The sequence below is a fragment of the Leptodactylus fuscus genome, chromosome 3 (genome assembly GCF_031893055.1).
Source record: "Leptodactylus fuscus isolate aLepFus1 chromosome 3, aLepFus1.hap2, whole genome shotgun sequence".
Classification (NCBI taxonomy): domain Eukaryota; kingdom Metazoa; phylum Chordata; class Amphibia; order Anura; family Leptodactylidae; genus Leptodactylus; species Leptodactylus fuscus.
In genome coordinates, this window is record NC_134267.1 from 139780442 (window position 1) to 139802985 (window position 22544).

Sequence of the window (22544 nt, forward strand, 5' to 3'; positions counted from 1 at the left end):
AAGCAAATTCTTAATGTATGTGTGTAATAAATGGTACTGGTCTGGCACACGTGATGTAGTTACTGCTGAATATGTAGTCTGTAAATAATTCAGCACTGCCTGAATACAGAATCTTTTTATTTTATTTTTAGCATCTTCCTGATAGTAACAATAATTATGTTTTTTCTCATTGATCATTCAGTTAAGGGAAGTGGTAAAGTTTATTGTCTGCAGCTTGGTGAAAAGGTCTATAATTATACTGCCCGTCAGAAAGCATCCATTGTGAAATTTGGAAACATTCCTAGATTCTGTTATTCTGAATAACATGTCTCTTTTTACTACCTTTTACTTTGAAATATAATTTGGTTATAAAGAGAGATGGCAGCTTGAGAGGCATAAATAGTTGTATCACAAATCTGTGCATTATTTGTCCAAAACAATCACTCTTTCCATGATTAAAAGTATAAGCTATATCATTTACATACTAAGCTGCAATGGTTTATGTCACCTGCAGGGTCTATTAATGGCATTGCCATACGTAAAATAGGATGACATTACTAGTTCATTATTTACTCAGTGTCATGTTTTATTAGAATGATATGACACAGAGTCACATAGAGTGTGGGGTAGTTAGCTTACCGCTTTGTGATAACTTATCACAAAATAATGCTGCTTTTAGAAACAAGAATTACAGAACTAGCCAAAGCTATGGACTATATCCATAACTACTATATAAGTTGAGATGTTGGCCTACTTCTCAAGAAAGCATTTATAAGATGTAGATATAGCCATAAATACTGCAATGGCAATAACCTCTAACTTATGTTAAACATATCTGGACATATCCAGCTATAATGACAGGTAGCAATCACACAGTTCCAAAGTGAAAAGCACAGTCTTGAAAGCATCTGAAAAAAAGGTGGCACTCCAACCACAATTCGTTAGAGCATTTGAAGGAGCTGACCAAATTTTATCTTATTCTCTCTCAAGTGTTATGGCTGAGAGATTATTCAGTGCTGCCTGTGGCATTGTATCATGTAAAAGGATGAAACTATCCACAGGTAGCATGGAAATGAATTACTTTTATCAAAATGAATCAAGCATTGATCTGTGAGGAATTTCAAACACCTCCATCTGATGTCTCTGAATAGTGGTGTCACTGTCTCCCTTTATCATCATGTTCCATTTACTGTACTGCTTCTGCTACTCCTAGATAGCTACCAGTGTCACCACTGCCAGCACTCAGACAGACCTGTCCTATGGCCTGGTCCGTCATACTGTCACACTGCCGCACGTTACCACAGCTGTCTAGGCCTACTGCCACCACTCAAGAAGAAATTTCCTACAGCCTGGTCCATCATTTTATGCCCTGCTGCACTGCCACATCTGTTTCTACAGATGCCTAGTGACAACCACCACTGCCACTACTCAGGCAGACATGTCTTGTGGCCTGGTCCCTCATATTAGTCCCTGCCATGCTGCCATACTTGTTGCCACGGCTACCACTCCTCAGGTAAACAAATTGCTGCTGCACACCGCAAATAGGTGAAAGGGTGAAACAAATTTATTATTTTTAGTACATTAATACGCCATGGATTGATTTGACAAGCATAAAGAGAGTACTAGATCAAAAAATAAACATAACGTTTCGGTCATATTGGACCTTCATCAGATCGGATCTAGAAGAGAAATGACGACAATATAAATATAACTAGAGTAAAAAATAAAAAATGTTATACACAGTATGGCACATAAATGGGCGTAATGACCAAGTGAATGGACAATAAGATAAAAAAAGGGGGAAAAATTGTGAAACATAAGGGCCAAAGTTGGATAAAGATAAGGGGAATAGCAGGAAGTAACAGAAAAACAACTGAAGAAACCAAAATATAGATGGAGGATGAAACAGGAGTAAGCACAGAAATAGAGCAGCTGTCCCAGTAGAAGAGAGAAGTAACAGGGAAGGGGGGGAGAAAACAGGCAGTGTGAGACGGCAGGAGAGTGGTGTAACACACCTGGAGTGAGAGTGGAGATAGCAGATACCTGGTAACAGGGGAGACCACCACCTACCTAGTATGGAAAGCAGAGTACGCAGCAGGGTCATGGCGTGCTGGGAGGTAGAGCCAGAGGGGTATAAATATGTCAGGATGGCGAGCGGAGCCAGTGAGAGCGGCGTTCGGGAGCCACGCCGCCCCCCGGCCCGACGGCGCGCTGATGCCGCGGAACCGGAAGTGGCGCGGCCGGAAGTACCCATGCGTGTCACCGATGCGTTCCACCGGCGACGCGCATGCGCACTCATGACCATGCGCGTAACTGAACAGGGAATAGCGAGACAGGTGAGAAGAAGTTAGAGAAAAGCAGGGACGCTAGAAAGAAGAGGAAGAAATATGTATATAAGAGAGTGAGAGAATGAGGAAAACAGAAAGATCAAAGAAGAGAGGGAGTGTATATAAAGAAGAGGGGTGGGAAGAAAGTGGAGAGATATGGTAAGAGCTAAGGTGAATAAAGCAGATGGATAAATAAAAGAGATATACATATAAAGAGGGAGAAAAGAGGGGAGAAAGCCCAAGAACATCCCAAAAACGGGGTCACAAAGAGAGGGGGAGAGAAGTGGAGAACAATAAGGAGGAGGAAGGGGAAGGAAGGGAAGGGAGGTACTATACGATGCCAAGGGGAGCTAGCTTATGCTAATGTATATCTATACTATACCAAGGGGTGACTTGTGGATGTTCATTTCATCTGTAAAAAAATGGAGAAAATATGCATTAATGAACTGTCAACATGAGAGCATACTTAGAAAATACATCAGCCGGCGAGGAACCTAAAGAGGAAAAAATAATATGGTGAAAAAATAAGAGCAAAAATTATATAGCAAAATAAAAAATTGCTGAAAGGCAGACAAGTAAAAGAAAAAGAACAAGAACAACGACAAAAGAAAAAACACTACAATCTTCTTGAGGTGCTGGTACACAGACGTCCTTATGTCCCAACGGTAGTTCAACAACTGTAGTAGGGTTGTGTCATCCGTGTCAGTAGGAATATGTCCTATCGTAGGCCCGATTGAGCCCCAGGGGTTCGATGGTATTCAAAGTGTGAATCCAGAAGGATTCCCTTTGTTTAAGTCTGGCTATGCGGTTACCTCCCCTTCGGGACACAGGGACGTGTTCGATTACTTGGAATCTTAACTGTGACACGTTGTGTCTGGCTTTGCTGAAATGCGATGGAACTGGTAGGGCATCAACATGGTTCCGTATTGTAGATTTGTGTTTGGAGAACCGATCTCGAATATGTTGGGTGGTTTCCCCCACATACAATAATCCGCAAGGGCATTTAAGCAAATACACCACAAACGCTGAATCACATGTAAAGAAGTCATGGATGGGGAAACGATGACCTGTGTGAGGATGAAGGAAATGGTCCCCACGGATGACAGCAGAGCACTGTATACAGTGCAGGCACGGGAAAGTGCCCCGCTTAGGAGTAGCCAAAAATGTTTGTCTAGGTATTTTGTTGATACTACCGAAGTCGGCCTTGACTAAAGTGTCTCTCAGATTTTTCTCCCTCTTATAACTCACAAGAGGGGGATGTGAAAATTCTTCAATTGTGGGAAAAGCCCTATGTAGAAGGGACCAATGCTTACGGACTATGCCATTGATTTTATTGGACAAGGGATGATATTTTTGGACAAAAGGGATTTGCTTTGGTTCTTGATAGTCCACGGTCACTCATTGGCCTCTGAGATTCATGTATGAGGGCTTTGCGGAGGACCGGACTGGGGTATCCCCTCTCTCTGAACCGTTGTGTCATTTCATCGAGACGTGAAGTCTGGATAGCAGGATCAGTTACAATCCGCCGTACCCTCTTGTATTGTGATATGGGTAGCGAGTTCCTAGTATTAGGTGGGTGGTTGCTAGAATAGGCCAGCAGGCTATTTCTGTCCATGGGTTTAGTGTACAAATCATAACTGATATGACCCAACGTGTCTTTCAACACCCAAGTATCCAGGAAATTTAGTTTAGACGGATCGTGATGGATAGTGAGTTGAAGTTCAGGATAAATGCCATTAAGTACATTATGGAAAGAGAGTAGAGATGCAAGGGATCCATTCCAGACGCAAAAGATGTCATCGATATAGCGGCGCCAATATATGGCGTGCTCTTTAAACAGGGTATGGGGATAAACGTGGTCAATCTCAAACATGTGCATGTATATGTTAGCGTATGGGGGCGCCACGTTGGACCCCATAGCGGTGCCACGGATTTGTAGAAACATATCGTCCGCAAACATAAAGAAGTTGTTGTGTAGAATCGTGTGGAGAAGGTCAAGGCAGAAATTGAGTTCCTCACCAGAGATGTTGTTAGACAAAAGGAACCGTTTGGTGGCTAAGAGACCCTTGTCGTGTTGAATGGACGTGTAGAGACTTGTGACATCCCAGGAGACCAAGATGGTATGACTGGGGCAAGGGGAAATAGCGGTAAGTGAATCCATGAAATGAGAGGTGTCTAGTAGAAAGGAGGTAGTGTTGCGAACTAGAGGAGTAAAGATTTTGTCAAGTAGCTTAGAGAGTGGAGAGAGGATGGAATCAGTACTAGCTACGATGGGACGCCCAGGTGGTTTCTGTAGGTTCTTATGGACCTTTGGTAGTATATAAAAGACCGGAGTAATGGGATGGTGATTGGTCAAATACTCCATGGTTTTACTGTCAATGATCCCTATCTGTAAATAGTGTTCTAGATGTGAATGTATCAAGGCCGCTACCTGTGAGGTGGGGTTGTGGGACAGTGGTAGCTAGTGCTAGCAGACACCAATACGTATCTACCACTGTCCCACAACCCCACCTCACAGGTAGCGGCCTTGATACATTCACATCTAGAACACTATTTACAGATAGGGATCATTGACAGTAAAACCATGGAGTATTTGACCAATCACCATCCCATTACTCCGGTCTTTTATATACTACCAAAGGTCCATAAGAACCTACAGAAACCACCTGGGCGTCCCATCGTAGCTAGTACTGATTCCATCCTCTCTCCACTCTCTAAGCTACTTGACAAAATCTTTACTCCTCTAGTTCGCAACACTACCTCCTTTCTACTAGACACCTCTCATTTCATGGATTCACTTACCGCTATTTCCCCTTGCCCCAGTCATACCATCTTGGTCTCCTGGGATGTCACAAGTCTCTACACGTCCATTCAACACGACAAGGGTCTCTTAGCCACCAAACGGTTCCTTTTGTCTAACAACATCTCTGGTGAGGAACTCAATTTCTGCCTTGACCTTCTCCACACGATTCTACACAACAACTTCTTTATGTTTGCGGACGATATGTTTCTACAAATCCGTGGCACCGCTATGGGGTCCAACGTGGCGCCCCCATACGCTAACATATACATGCACATGTTTGAGATTGACCACGTTTATCCCCATACCCTGTTTAAAGAGCACGCCATATATTGGCGCCGCTATATCGATGACATCTTTTGCGTCTGGAATGGATCCCTTGCATCTCTACTCTCTTTCCATAATGTACTTAATGGCATTTATCCTGAACTTCAATTCACTATCCATCACGATCCGTCTAAACTAAATTTCCTGGATACTTGGGTGTTGAAAGACACATTGGGTCATATCAGTTATGATTTGTACACTAAACCCATGGACAGAAATAGCCTGCTGGCCTATTCTAGCAACCACCCACCTAATACTAGGAACTCGCTACCCATATCACAATACAAGAGGGTACGGCGGATTGTAACTGATCCTGCTATCCAGACTTCACGTCTCGATAAAATGACACAACGGTTCAAAGAGAGGGGATACCCCAGTCCGGTCCTCCGCAAAGCCCTCATACATGAATCTCAGAGGCCAATGAGTGACCCTGGACTATCAAGACCTAAGCAAATCCCTTTTGTCCAAAAATATCATCCCTTGTCCAATAAAATCAATGGCATAGTCCGTAAGCATTGGTCCCTTCTACATAGGGCTTTCCCACAATTGAAGAATTTTCACATCCCCCTCTTGTGAGTTATAAGAGGGAGAAAAATCTGAGAGACACTTTAGTCAAGGCCGACTTCGGTAGTATCAACAAAATACCTAGACAAACATTTTTGGCTACTCCTAAGCGGGGCACTTTCCCGTGCCTGCACTGTATACAGTGCTCTGCTGTCATCCGTGGGGACCATTTCCTTCATCCTCACATAGGTCATCGTTTCCCCATCCATGACTTCTTTACATGTGATTCAGCGTTTGTGGTGTATTTGCTTAAATGCCCTTGCGGATTATTGTATGTGGGGGAAACCACCCAACATATTCGAGATCGGTTCTCCAAACACAAATCTACAATACGGAACCATGTTGATGCCCTACCAGTTCCATCGCATTTCAGCAAAGCCAGACACAACGTGTCACAGTTAAGATTCCAAGTAATCGAACACGTCCCTGTGTCCCGAAGGGGAGGTAACCGCATAGCCAGACTTAAACAAAGGGAATCCTTCTGGATTCACACTTTGAATACCATCGAACCCCTGGGGCTCAATCGGGCCTACGATAGGACATATTCCTACTGACACGGATGACACAACCCTACTACAGTTGTTGAACTACCGTTGGGACATAAGGACGTCTGTGTACCAGCACCTCAAGAAGATTGTAGTGTTTTTTCTTTTGTCGTTGTTCTTGTTCTTTTTCTTTTACTTGTCTGCCTTTCAGCAATTTTTTATTTTGCTATATAATTTTTGCTCTTATTTTTTCACCATATTATTTTTTCCTCTTTAGGTTCCTCGCCGGCTGATGTATTTTCTAAGTATGCTCTCATGTTGACAGTTCATTAATGCATATTTTCTCCATTTTTTTACAGATGAAATGAACATCCACAAGTCACCCCTTGGTATAGTATAGATATACATTAGCATAAGCTAGCTCCCCTTGGCATCGTATAGTACCTCCCTTCCCTTCCTTCCCCTTCCTCCTCCTTATTGTTCTCCACTTCTCTCCCCCTCTCTTTGTGACCCCGTTTTTGGGATGTTCTTGGGCTTTCTCCCCTCTTTTCTCCCTCTTTATATGTATATCTCTTTTATTTATCCATCTGCTTTATTCACCTTAGCTCTTACCATATCTCTCCACTTTCTTCCCACCCCTCTTCTTTATATACACTCCCTCTCTTCTTTGATCTTTCTGTTTTCCTCATTCTCTCACTCTCTTATATACATATTTCTTCCTCTTCTTTCTAGCGTCCCTGCTTTTCTCTAACTTCTTCTCACCTGTCTCGCTATTCCCTGTTCAGTTACGCGCATGGTCATGAGTGCGCATGCGCGTCGCCGGTGGAACGCATCGGTGACACGCATGGGTACTTCCGGCCGCGCCACTTCCGGTTCCGCGGCATCAGCGCGCCGTCGGGCCGGGGGGCGGCGTGGCTCCCGAACGCCGCTCTCACTGGCTCCGCTCGCCATCCTGACATATTTATACCCCTCTGGCTCTACCTCCCAGCACGCCATGACCCTGCTGCATACTCTGCTTTCCATACTAGGTAGGTGGTGGTCTCCCCTGTTACCAGGTATCCGCTATCTCCACTCTCACTCCAGGTGTGTTACACCACTCTCCTGCCGTCTCACACTGCCTGTTTTCTCCCCCCCTTCCCTGTTACTTCTCTCTTCTACTGGGACAGCTGCTCTATTTCTGTGCTTACTCCTGTTTCATCCTCCATCTATATTTTGGTTTCTTCAGTTGTTTTTCTGTTACTTCCTGCTATTCCCCTTATCTTTATCCAACTTTGGTCCTTATGTTTCACAATTTTTCCCCCTTTTTTTATCTTATTGTCCATTCACTTGGTCATTACGCCCATTTATGTGCCATACTGTGTATAACATTTTTTATTTTTTACTCTAGTTATATTTATATTGTCGTCATTTCTCTTCTAGATCCGATCTGATGAAGGTCCAATATGACCGAAACGTTATGTTTATTTTTTGATCTAGTACTCTCTTTATGCTTGTCAAATCAATCCATGGCGTATTAATGTACTAAAAATAATAAATTTGTTTCACCCTTTCACCTATTTGCGGTGTGCAGCAGCAATTTGTTTACGCTGTATACGAGTCGCAGGACTCTCTGACTGCTAGCACCCATATTCTCTTAAGCTATTCAGTGTGCGGTTCCTCTGATATCTGTATATTACCACTCCTCAGGTAGACATGTCCTGCGGCCTGGTCCACCATCGCATTCCACTATAGCACACTGTTGGTGCAATTATCACAGTGTTTTTATAAAGAAAAAAATGAAAAGCCAATTCTTCATCACCCTTCTACAGACTCATAGCAAAAAATTTGTGTCCCAAATAACGATAAGCCCCTACTTACAAGCCATCAAAAGGGGCTAATTTTTCAGCAAAACCAGTCCTTTTTTAAATATAGCCACCATGTGTTTCTAAAAAAAACCCCACAGGTATGCACATTTCACTAATGAATGTGCAATTTTTGGAGAATTTTAAATGTGTAAAAGAGAGTGTCAGCACAGTGTATAGTTCAGCTCTGCGTTTGTATGCCATTTGTTTTTCCATAGACATACATGTCACATTTAGTTTGATATAAGTTCGACATCGAAATTGGATAGATAGGTTGTTTAAGCAAATTTAAAATATGGTTCGTATCAAACTTGTTCATCCTGAAATGAACTATCTGAGCTGCCAAACCGAAATGTATCTTGAGAGGTTTGCCCATTTCTAGCTGAATGTGGCTAATGACAAATTGGTTTTCCCATCTCTACCCATGAGGCAACGTTTCATCTTCCTAACTGAAACCTTCTTTGGGTGCTTTTTTCACTTGAATTTTCCTGGATTGCTACTTCCTTTCATGGAGTAGATAGAATCACCTTTGGCAACTGCAACCAATGCTAAATGCATCCTAAGGACAAGTATTGGAAATGCGTGTTCAAAATGCATTATATAAGTATAGTACTTTAGCTATGTAAAGAACCTTAAAGAGGACTTTTAATGTCCTCTGACTTGAGCAGTATTATACACTGCTAGAAAGATGACAGTGTGCTGAATTCCGATTCCCCCACCCCGATGCCGTTAGTTTTGGCACCAATGTCCCTCTACTGTCAGAAGAGCATGCCTTACAGGTCAGCGTCTTTAATGAGCTGTCAAGAGCTTCCCCAAAGAACAAGGCTATGGAAGAGTACTGTTGTGGGAGTTCTCACAGCTCAGTGATGATGCTAGGGTATAAGGCCCACCCATCTAACAGTGGAAAGATATCGGTGCTAAAACTAATGGCACCGGGGCGTATACCAGCAAAGCTGACAGTGCGATTAATTCATATTACCGCCGACGTCAGAGGGCATGAAGGGTCCTCTGTAACATGTTATCTTGTTTATTAGTTTATTTATTACTTAAACTGACCTGTCCATTCACTGCAATGATTGTCATTCTGTTTATCTTTCATGTCTAAAAGCACAATGTCCTGCAAATGAGATTCGTGTGGAATCATCTGGGGTGATCCTCAGTCCGGGTTATCCAGAGAACTACCCTAACTCTCAGACTTGTTCATGGAGCATTAAGGTTGAACCAGGCTACAACATTTCAATATTTGTTGATACATTTCAAAGTGAAAAACAGTTTGACGAACTTGAAATATTTGATGGTAAGACAGATTAAGTAAAAAAAAAAAAAAAGCAAAAGTATATCATCACATATGTGTGAAATATTAAATGCATGTATAATTCACCAATAATTTTTGAATATTCATTTTAGCTGCTTCAAATTTTATATTTTTAATTATAATTTTAAATGATTATATTTTGCTTCATGGCATTGTCCTTTCACATTTTATGACTCCTATGTAATTGCATGCAGAATATTATAGCAAACATGTCAATATGACACTAAATCTAAAATCTTGTAAATCTCTGTTAATTATATTTAGTAGACAATATAGCAATTCCAAGAAAACATGCCATGAATTTATTTTATTACTCTTTTTTAAAGGGTCATCTGGACAAAGCTCTCTTATTGTGTCTTTAAGTGGCAATATAACAGGGAAACACAATTTTACTAGTAAAAGCAATAATATTTTTCTTCGCTGGTCAACAGATCATGCGACGAGTAAAAAAGGCTTCAAGATTCGATACTCAGGTTTGTAAATCCACAGTTTCTATATTTTTCTGTAATTTGTATTTTGACTAATTTACTAACATATATTCCATAAGTCTATTGTTTTTTTTTGTTTGTTTTGTTTTTTGTTGTTCTTTAGCATGGTTTTAATTTTGGTAGGGCACAGTAAACTAAATCCATCACTATTAAAAGTTCAATCCACCTATTTTTCAGCATTTTTGTGTTTGTTTTTTTTTATTTCTGCATTTTGAAATTTGTTTTATTTCTGTCATTATGGAAGTCTTGGAAAGAAACCTATGGTTAAATACATGATACATAGCACATGTCATATTTGATAAAAACAGCACTGACCTCAATAACTACAAAAGAAAAAAACAATCTGTGTATACAGACTTTTCACGGCTTTATTATATACTTTAAAGGGGTTTTCTTGAAAAATATATATTCCGGTGGTCCTTGCCAATCTTTGTTTACTTCTCTCAGGCAGTGATATGATATATCCATGTGACTGATGCAGTCTATCATTGGCCTCAGCAATCTTGGCTGTACATATGTTGGAATCACCATTGAGGCTAGTTAATGGTTGTAGAAATCAAGGGGATGCACAGCAAATTCTCAGTACAGAGAAGTAAACAACACCAGTTGCAGACACTTTAAATAACAGAAAAATCATGTAGGTAATAGCAGCCTTAATCTAAGTAAAAGTGTGTTCATGCAGTAAATCATCTTCCTCATTACAGCATTAGACAGATTTCTGTATGTGTCCTTAGAGATACCTATTGGCTTCCATAAATAGCTACTTACTATAAGTCTATTGTAGATTTCTGCTTCCCATGTAGATAACCCAACCAACTTAGCCATTGGTTCATTTAGAAACTTTAAGACTTTAAGTTTAACAATAGCTTTTGATTTGATTTGATGTTTCTTAGGGCCTAAAGTAATATATTTTCTATTTGTGAATAACTTTTCTAGAATTAAACTGAAAAAAAAATTTATAATTTAAGAATGATCAATGATTAAAAAGATGGTTTGGTATATACAGGTTCTAAGTAGGATCTAAGAGATAACTGTATTTCCACAAGGCAAAGGTATTTCATATATATCTGAGAAAATTATAAGTTTATTACCCCTATACATTTCTGAATGAGGACTGCTTGGGATGAAAAGTGAAGCACTTTGCTCAAGCCCCGAGAAGTAGTCAGGGACACTGTAACCTTAGATGGCTCTTACTCTGGAATTTTGGATTCTAGAATCACAATCTTGGTTTCAATAGGCTTGGCTTCAAAATGAGACCAAGATCATGCTCGTAGCCCACAAAGATTTATAGATATTACTGGTTAAAGGGGAGATCATATACTCACACTTTCACTTAACCAGTGTGCCGAAGAACACATGTAGCTGGCAGGTCTGCAGAGAGAGGAGAAAATGGTTGTATTATTCTTCTGTCCTTGTTTCTTCAGATAAACCCAGGGGATGGAGTACCAGTACTTTCCATTTAACCCCTGATTTATATAAAAATAAAAAACGTACTTGGTATTGCCACCCCTAAAATAAAATTAGTATGCTATTTATTCTACACGATAAACTACATTAACCTTAAAGGGGCTCTATCATTGGGAAAGTCATTTTTAACTAAGCACATACTTGCATAGCCTTTATAAAGACTATTTCACACATACCTTTTGTTTGTAAATCGCCTCAGTGGTTTTTTAATGAGTCCATTTTTATTCATATGCTAATTAGCCTGTTGGTGCACTCCGGAAGTCTCATTGTGCACCCTCTGTGCTATTCTTTCCAATGCATGTGTATAGCACAGGCTGATGATGATGATGATGATGATGATGACTTCCTGCTTGCACACACAGATAGGAGAGAATAGCAGAGAGCAGTGCTGCTGGAAACTTCCTGTGCTGGCTGGAAGCTCATTAGCATATGAATAAAACAGACTTATTCAAAAGTCACTGAGGCAATTTACATACAAAAGGTAGGTGTGGAATAGCCTTTCTGAAGGCTATGCATGTATGTGCTTAATTAAAAATTACCTTTCCCAATGATAGAGCCCCTTTAAAATTCTGATGCTAGAATTGATGCTTTCTGATCATCTTGTCTCTGAAAAACAAAAATGATAAAAAAAAATATTCAAAAATGTACCCACAAAACACAAGATCTTCTACATCTACATTGAAATAAAATGTAAAAAGTTATGAGCTTGGGATTGAAGAAAGGGATAAATTGTTACTGGTTTAAGATTAAAATATGTTTGATGTCTAAAGGGTTAAAATTCACATAATCACCAGGTTTATGTGTCAGTAATATTTTTCTGAGACATAAATTTAAAATTTGCAATAAAAAGTGACAATTTCAGGAGGGTCTTTGCAATTTTAATGTGACTGTTAATATAGCTAATAGGGTTAATAAGTGTATAAGGTTGTAGTAAATCAAGTAATGTATATCATCCTAAAAAATGATATTGTTGTCTTCTAGCGGCTTACTGCAGTGTAAATGCAGTCATAAATCATGGTGGCATTTTGAACAAGACAGGTATAGAGCTTGGATCAAAAGTTTACTATTTTTGCAAGTCAGGATACCAAATGATTGGGAACAGAAATACAACCTGCATCAAAAATCCAAATGGGATGTATGAATGGGATTCACCAGCACCAATATGTAAGGGTAAGTCCTATGTATGCAATTAGCTTTTAGTATCTTTACTTTTCTGTTATGAATAATAGTAGTATGTGAGCTATTGCGGTATACTAATCACTCAAATTGGTAGATCATACTATAGAACACACAATGTGATGATAAATACACCACATCTACCATGAGACCTATTGAGTATTGGTAAACAGGCATATAGTATATAATTTCTTATGGTGTTTCTTATTGTGCATAAAGCAGCCTGTCATACAAATAAATGTCAGATATGCTTTGGTGTCTTCAATAGGTTACTGGCTGCCATGACAATGGATCACCGACTGCAGATGATCTGATTTTGGGCACTGGCAAATCCCTCCTCCCCCCCCCCCCCCAAGTTGTAATGGCGCCCTGGTCAAATTTGACCTGGGCATCGGGGGCCTTAATGCCCATGATGCAGATACTGATCATGGGCATTAGAGTCTTAGTAGTGTTAAAATAGTTCACTGACTAATACAGTGTATCAGAGTTTGGCAGATGCAGTTATTTATCTGTTATTTCCAACATCCCCGTCCTACCCTATTGTACAGAAATATTAATGAGAATAATTGGGCATTAGGTTTTCCTATTGTTAATGCAGCTAGCAAATCAAAACTACTAATTGAAAGTATTTTACTGTAATATTTTTATTTTTGCTGCAATTTTTCACGCAGCAAAATATATGAATAAATAACTTTTTTCTCATTAGTTGATATTTTGTATGGTAAGAATAATAGTTATGGCGACACTTTTTACGTACACGAGAAACATTTAATTGGTTAAGATTATCTGCAAGCCGGGTGACAGTGTTCTCAGTCTGTCAATTACTTCTCATGTACTTCAATTGAAGTACTTGGAGATTCACACTAATTGAAAGGGTCTCTCTAAAAAAAAAAAAAAAAAAATTAAGGTATGACTTTCAAATCACCTCTCAGTTAATTAAATACACTTCTGTAAAATCCAGCTAATGTTGAGGTATGTTTCCAAAATTATAGTAAGAGGAAAATATGCCTAAATACTGTGAAAATAAGTGAGAAATAGAAGGATGTATACAGTACAGGAAATGAGCCACTTATAGTTTTTGAGCTACTATGTACGGTACTTTTTGGTAAACATCCCATTAACCCTTTCCCGCCAATGGCATTTTTTGATTTTTGTTTTTCGTTTTTGACTCCCCTCTTTCTAAACCCCATAACTTTTTTATTTCTCCTCTCTTAGAGCCATATGAGGTCTTAATTTTTGCAGGATAAATTTTTCTTCATGATGCCACCATTAATTATTCTATATAATGTACTGGGAAGCAGGAAAAAAAATTCAGAATGGGGTGGATTTGAAGAAAAAATGCATTTCTGCTACTTTGTTACGGGCTTTGGTTTTACGGTGTTCACTAGGCAGCCAAAATGACATGTCCCCTGTATTCTGTGTTTCGGTATGGTTCCAGGGATACCAAATTTATATGGTTTTATTTACATTTTGACCCCTTAAAAAAAATCCAAAACTGTTAAAAAAAAATTTTTTTTCTAAAAGTCGCCATATTCCGACAGCCGTAACTTTTTTATGTTCAGTGTACAGGTATGATTAGGGTGTCTTTTTTTGCGGGGCTGGGTGTACTTTTTAGTTCAACCTTTTTCGGGAAATGTTATTGCTTTGATCACTTTTTATTCAAATTTTTATCAGAATCAAAACAGTGAAAAAAATGGACATTTGGCACTTTTGACTATTTTTCCCACTACGGCGTTTACCGAACAGAAAAAATATTTTTATAGATTTGTAGAGCGGGCGATTTTGGACGCGGGGATACCTAACATGTATCTGTTTCACAGTTTTTAACTACTTTTATATGTGTTCTAGGGAAAGGGGGGTGATTTGAATTTTTTATACTTTTAATATTTTTTTTATATTTTTTTTAACTTTTTTTTTTGCATTTATTAGACCCCCTAGGGATATTGGACCCCAGGGGGGCTGATCACTAATGCAATGCATTACAATGCTAATGCATTGCAATGCATTGCAAAAAATCATCATCATCATCATAGACCAGCCTGCAAAAGAAAGAATTTGCAGACAAGCCTGGGAGCATGCTCCAGGAGCCGGCGATCACCTGCAAAATGGCGGCGCCCATGTGCCGCCGGGAAAATGGCGCCTCCGGCGCCTTTGACCGTGGCGTCACAGGGGTTAATGCCTCCGATCAGTCTGGGGACCGATCGGAGGCATTAAAGACGGTTTTCTACTGCTATAGTTACACACCTGACATGCGCCGTACTATTACGGCGCATGTCGGGAAGGGGTTAAGAAATAATTATAGGGCACAAATGCATGTCATTCCCATAGTAATAACAGTTGATCACCAGGGCTTTTTTTAATTTTCTTTTTTTGCTAAATCTATGTTTTAGACTGCTTTGGGCGGGTAGTCCAATAACTGAAAGCGTTCCTCGAATATAAAAATAGGTGTAAGTGAAAAACATTTCCCACAACACTATATGGCATACCAACTGGCTAAGCTGCTCCTGCTCTATAATATGCTGCCCTGAGATGACAGTAATAATTTATTATACATCCAACATAATGGAAAGAAGTTATAGAATAATATGCTTTCGATAAAACTTCCATGGGCAATAACCAAACATAATAATAAAATATCTCAATATAATATGGTATAGTTTCATAAATTTTAGTGAAAAAATATCCTATAAGCATAATACAGTCTTCTCTTTTATATACATAACATTACCAATGTTGATGAGACAAACTTGATTCTATCAATAAGCGCTCATTTTATTTTCTAATAGATTTCTACATATGAAATTGATTTGTGACCCATTCAATTTCTGTTTGACGTATATGGTTCTCTTAAAACCTTCAAATAAAGCAAGCACAACTGTTCCAGTAAAAGATACATTAACGGCATTCACTGTCACCACAATGTATTTGCTGCAAGCAATAGAACTTTCAGGACAGTATTCTATGGTTTTTCCTGTCAACTTTAATTTCTTTTATAATCTTAACCTTTAGCTTTAACAGGTAGTCAATGGCAAATTGCAATAAGTGTCAGTGTGTTGGAAAGCTATATAGATCCTGTATGATTTCTTTTTATTTCTTCTGCTCGTAGCAGCATTGTCCCATTTTGTCACTATACTGATTATTTCCCAGCTACATACTACCTTTTATTGACGTGCTAACTCAGTGGAGATCATGTGCCTGTGATAAATGATCAATGCATTTGTATTTGTACAATCAGAAAGACAAAAATAAAAAAAGAGCTAAAAGTGAAATAATTTTCTGTTGATTATGTAAGAAAGGATGTGATATTTCTTAGTTTCCATGATTTGAGCTACAGTAAGAGATATTTGAGATCTGCACTCTACTTGCCAATACCTTCTGGCTTTATTTTTCATTAAAATTTCATTATTCTTTAGCAAAAATAAAGTCAAAGTAAATTGTACAGAGCCATGACTATAACATGCTGATCAATCGGTGTGTCCAATAGACAGGAGTAAGGACATGTCAGATATCTGAAATATGCAGATGTTCAGTGTTACCAACTGGTCTTCCTGTGGATCTTTTCATATGGGATTAGTGTTGAATAAATTACCCGGTTCCCACAATAGCAGGACTCTCTTATCTCTGGGACCTCAATTTGATTTGTGCATCAGGAAAAATTGGAGTGCTTTGAGTATGTTTCTTAATGTGCCTGAACTTGAATGTATGGACAAATCTCTTGAAAATTACACTCCAAAGATCAATAACAGGGGCATATTTTGAAAATGTAGGAATTTGGGGGCAGATTCCACCCTGAATCTGCAGCAGATTCCTCTTCAATCTGCATCCCTTTGTTTTCAATGGGAGGCATTGATTGCGCAGGATGCAGAAAAAAACAAGCATCCTGCTTGATCTTGCTGCAGATTTTTCCCGACGGGTCCATGGCTCGACACTCCTTCCTGCATTACGGCTAGCCTGCTCGAAAATGCCGGCGGTGGAAAATGAAGAGGAATTTCCTCTTCATTTTCTGCCATTGAACACCTATATTTCCTATATTCTAATCATATACTGTTATATTTAGAGGGGAGGAATATCATAGTACTAATGTGCTGTCCATAGTGGGGCAATACTATATATAAAGATAAGATGTTATTGATGAAGTAAAGGGGAGGGCAGTATTCACAGTATTCACTTGATAAATAACTCCAAATGGCTGTGACTGTCAAACAGCATATAGGCTACCGCACTATTTTTACAGACATAATATGTGAATATTATATACATTGGATGAGAATGATTGGCTTAATTGAGAGAATTGCTTTGCCATATATGCAGTCATACAGGTACTTATCACTTTGAAATAAACTAAGTAAATCCCCATGAATTAGCACAATAGTTTAGGTATTTATAATATAGTTAAATTCATGAATTTTTGTCTCTTTTCAGCCTCATTAACTATTCATCTGTGTGTAAGAGCAATAAATTATCTATAAATAACAGTGATTTCCAAAACCATTTCACAAACTAGGCTAAAAAATAAAATAAGAAAAGTTCATTAGCATAACCTGCCACTTAACATTTATTATATAGAAAGAAAACCATAAAAACCCATAAATAGTCAACATATTAAAATCTAACTGCCTTTAACAGCAGACCAGCAAAAATGACCTTTAAATTTAATTACTCATGAACTGAAAACCTCTCGGTGCTACTGACTCTACAGGAACTATATTGCAGTCTCAAAGCGTTAAACATCTAATAATATTTAAATTTATGTATATTTTTCAAAAAATCATAATGTATAAAACGTTCAGCTTTTATTTATGTTTTCAGCTATATCCTGTGGAATTGCTCAGCCACCTGGAAATGGCTCAGTGTCTGGAAATGAGTTTACTTTAGGAAGCAAAGTGATATATGAATGTAATGAAGGCTACAGATTACAATCTAGTCAACAATCAACAGCAGTATGTCAAGAAGATGGATCATGGAGTAATGCAGGCAAACCACCTGTTTGTCAGCGTAAGTATAATGGAATGATATTTTTTTTCAACATCCAAATAGCTTGTCATGTCATATACTCAGAATTCGATTGAAATGATTGCAAAGAAAAAAAGCTAGTCAAACTGTAAAGAAACACTGTTCCCTATTTAATCAGAAGGACTACTTTACTCCTGTCCTTGGCAAGTACACTATAAGCTGTTAAAAGGGAAATGCCTTCAATAATCTACTGTACATTTTCTGATGCAATTAATTGAGCAGATTTTACAATATTTGTAGTTGTGAGTGGAACATGCCTTCCCTGTTTCTTATTCACTTATTCTTAAAGGGATATTAGGTTATACATTAGTATACAAGAAGTAAGGGTCTGACTTTTTGGGAGTACCAGTCTCTTGTGAGGTCTCCTGTATCAAGAACAGCTTAGGGCGGGTTCATACCTGCGCCCGGTCTCCGCTTCCAGGTTTCCGTCTTCTGCCCGAGAAACTGGACAGGAGACAGAAACCGGCAGTCAGTTTTCAAACCCAATCATTTGAATGGGTTTGCAAAGTGTCCGCCCATGAGCCCCCGTGAGCGTATTCTGCCTCTCCATGGTGAAACCAGTTTTTTGAAATGGACACAGGACATGCAGGAGTTTGTGTCCGGTTAAAAAAAAAAACAAAAACAAAAAAACAGAAGATGCTCACGGGCGGACACTGACTGCCGGGTTTCCGTCTCCTGTTGGCAGAAGATGGAAACCCACAAAGTGGAGACCGGGCGCGGATGTGAACCTGCCCTTATGCTTCTTTTGAATACAATATTTTGCAATTATTTTTGCATTATTAAAGGACCAAAATAAAAATGAATAATGTAAAAAATGTCTAATATTTTTTCAACTCCTATAAACTTTATCAGTCCCCTATCATTAGTATCCCAAAGTCCTATACTCCTATTATGATTAATAATGTTTCATGCTTATTAATGTTATGTTCCTTCAATGCCTCTTATTCTACATTATATATATATGATCGGACTTAAAGGAGTTGTCCAGCTTCAAACAGATATTAAGAGATGAATGTTATTGTTTGTGTAAAGAAAAGCTATACAATTTCCCAATATATTTTGTGTATCAAGCCCACAGTTTTTTAGATCTTTGCTTGCTTGGCATTCATTCTGCTTACTTCCAGTGGATAAACATGAGCTGATGGTCATGTGATATACTTCCATGATCATGTGATATACAGTCCATGGTCATGTGATGGACACACAGGTGCACAGCTCGTTACAGTCTCAACACAGTAACCAGATGTCTGCCTGGTAATGAGCTGTACATCTGAGTGTCTCACCATTGTGTTATCGGTATCAAGTTTAAGTCTGTTACATCAGCACAGATGTAGTCAAGTTTAGAATGAATTTAACTCCTTGAAGGCACAACCTAGAAGTATCTCATTTTTCAAAACTGACATGGGCCACCTTATATGTCAATAAATTTGAGACACTTTAAATATACATAATTGATTTTGACATTTTTTTTTTTTTGACACTTCATGGTAGTGGTAAACATTGATCAATATGTTTGTATTTAGTTATTTAAAAAGTAAGGAATTTGATGTAAATTTAGAGAAAAAAAAATGCAATTTTCAAAATGTCAAATTCTCTGCTTTTCAGACAGTCATACCAAGAAAAATATATAATATTATCTCTACTTTATATTGGTATCATCTTTTAATCCTCCTATAATTTATTTTAGATGTTAGAAGGCTTACAAGTGTCACAGCGATTTTCCAGATTTACAAGAAAATTTTCTAAATTTATTTTTTAGGGACCACTTCAGTTCTGAAGGGGATTATAAAGGTCTATATAATAGAAACCCCATTTTCAAAATTGTATCTCTCAAATAATTCAAATTAGCATTTTGGGAAGTTTGTTAACCCTTCAAGCATTTCATGGTAATTGAAACAATATGGAGGTGAAATTTAGATATTTCATTTTTTTTCTATAATAAGTTCATTTATCCCTAAAATTAACATCTTCCCAAGGGCTTAAAAGAGAAAATGCATATCACAGTTTGTTTTGCAATATCTCCCAAGCACATAAATACCCCACATGTGAGTGTACACTGATGTTTGGGCACACAGCAGTGTGTGGGAGGGAAGGAACAACATTGGGCATTTGAATAGCAGATTTTGCTGGAATAGGTGCCATGTGTTATTTTTAGAGCCCCTACAGTACCAATACAATGGAAACCCTCCATTTTGGAAACTACACCCCTCTCAGAATTTATCAAGCAGTATATTGAGCAGTTTGACCCCATATGTGGTCATAAACTGCTGTATGGGGGGGGGGACTTGAAATGGAAAGAGTGCTATTTGACTTTTGGAGTGCAGATTTTGCTGAAATGGTTTTCAGGTGCCATGTCGCATTTTCACAGCCTCTAAAATATTAGTACAAATCCATGACAAGTGACCCCATTTTGGAAACTACACCCCTCACAGAACATATAAAGGGGTTTAGCTATTTCACAGATTTTATTAACACTAGGACATAAAAATGAAAAATTACTTTTTTTCCAGTAAACCGTCAATTTAGCTCCAATGTTTTTTCATTTTCACAAGAAGATAAAGGATAAAAAGTTCCCCAAAGTTTGTTTCACAATTTCTCCTGAACAAGGAATACCTCATATGTGCTCATAAACTGTTTAGGTACATGGTGGGGCTCAGAAAGGAAAGAGCACTATTTGATTTTTGGAGAGCAGATTTTGCTGGAATAGTTTTCAAGTACCGTGTCACTTTTGCAGAGCCCCTAAAATACCAGTACAATGGAAACCGCACAGCAAGTGACACTGTTTTTGGAGCCTATACCCCTCAAGGAATTTCTCAGGTGGCATAATCATTTTAAGCCCAAGAATGCTTCAAAAAATTAATGTACAATGTACACATTGGCATTTTTATAGAAACATGCCATTTCAGTGCCCAACATGGTGTGCCCTCTTTGTGTAATCAGAGACATGCACTCCTAAAACTATTAACTGGGCTATTCTGGCACAAAAAGTTGTATATGTGGGCATAAACCATTGCTTGGGTACACAGCAGGGTTTAGAAGAGTAGGAGTGACACACTTTTTAGCTTTTAGAGTACAGACTTAGAGGGAGTGTCAGGACACTGTTATTTTTTCAAAGCCCACGAGTGTTAGTGAATTCCCCAAGAAGTGACCCCATTTTGTAGGGGCTATTTTAGTGTCTCTGCAAACATGACATATTGTCCAAAAAACAAATATCTAAATCTGCACTCCAAAAAGCATGTAGAGTTCTTACAAATCTATGCCCTGCTGTGTACCTAAAATGCAGTTTTTGCCAACTTGTATGACACTGTTGTACCCAGTATAATGTACTTAACAATGCCATATGTGGGTATAAACTGTTATTTGGGCAGGCAGCCGTTTACTGATCATGGATATTGACGTTGGCTCTCCGCAGTATAATACAGTGGTGACTCTGTGGCTATTGTGGCAGCTCAGTTACTGAGCAACTGCTATGACTAAAGACCCAACATCCACTGTAATAGTATAGTGGATGCCAGGAAAGGGTTATAAGTGGTGATCAATATGGCTGTGCTTCCTGTTGTCACTTTTGCAAAAATGGTTGCTACTATAAAACAGAAAGAAATCATCAACTCTATAGGTTAATTTCTATAGTAGTAAAACATAACTACTAGACATTGGCATCTGCTTTTGATTTAGTCGTAACGTATGTTTTTTTTTTGGGTAGAATTCAAGTTAAATGTATAAAAGGAATTGTCAGTTATTTTCTTACTTGCCTCATGTTAAATGGTTGGTGTTCCAGCAGGAAAAAGAGAATGGTTACTTATTTTATTTAGTATTGAAAAAGCTGAATTTTTCAAAATATATTTTCTGTAGTAAAAGACAAGTTATTACCACCCCTGATTATTTCATCAGGGAGGATCAATCAGATTTACTAAATTTTGTGTCCTTATTGAGTTTGCAATAGTGTAAAAACTGAAATGTCTTTAAAAGAGGTATTTATCATTGTTATTTTCCGAGGCTTCAGTGATCAGAGGCTTACAGGAAGGAAAGACAATTACAAGGCCTTGACAGTTTAATTTACTTTTCACTTTTAAAGGGAGGGTTAAGCGGAGGATCTGAACATTTATATTGATTAAAGGCCCTATATTATGATAGTATCTTGGGAACTCCTAATTAATACATCCTAGGTTCTCCTTCTAGTTTACACAAACATGACATTGTATTGCTCTGAAGCCATAGTCTTCAGGATTTTTTGTAATGATTTGGACTATTTGTAAGATTTATGAGTGTTATAATTCCATAATGCTTTTAATTACTGTCAAGTGATAATGAAGAGCTTACTTCAGCTAAATTCCAACCATGGTTTGGTGACCTAACCAGTATGGAAAAGAGAACATACTTGTTAATCATTTTCATATAATATTGGACATTTTCTACTGGATTTTATTACTTTTTAAGTTCCCTTAGGCTAGGATCTCCATTACGGAAATAAATGCGGCATTTTACAGTCACAGCAAAGTGGATGGGATTCTAGTGGAAAAATGCACACAGCGTCAATTATATCTACGGACCCACCGGCGGTTTCCCTAGAGGTATTATTAGGGAACAACCACGATTGTAAGCCCTCGCGGGCAGGGCCCTCTACCCCACTGTGCCAGTCGGTCATTGTTAGTATTATATCTACCTGTATATTCTGTGTATTGTATGTAGCCCCCAAATGTAAAGCACCATGGAATTAATAGTGCTATATAAATAAATAATAATAATAATAATAATAATAATA

At 38.4% G+C, this 22544-nt stretch overlaps 1 protein-coding gene across 2 annotated transcripts in view; it reads left to right on the forward strand.

Annotated features, from left to right (window-relative positions):
- Window positions 1-22544, forward strand: part of CSMD1 (CUB and Sushi multiple domains 1) — a 1381920-nt gene that overhangs the window by 1232742 nt on the left and 126634 nt on the right. For both annotated transcript variants that reach the window (XM_075268411.1, XM_075268410.1), the window contains 4 exons: window positions 9432-9620; window positions 9965-10111; window positions 12575-12763; window positions 17579-17764. In XM_075268411.1, coding sequence (XP_075124512.1) covers window positions 9432-9620; window positions 9965-10111; window positions 12575-12763; window positions 17579-17764 — 711 coding nt within the window. The remainder of the gene's footprint in view (window positions 1-9431; window positions 9621-9964; window positions 10112-12574; window positions 12764-17578; window positions 17765-22544) is intronic.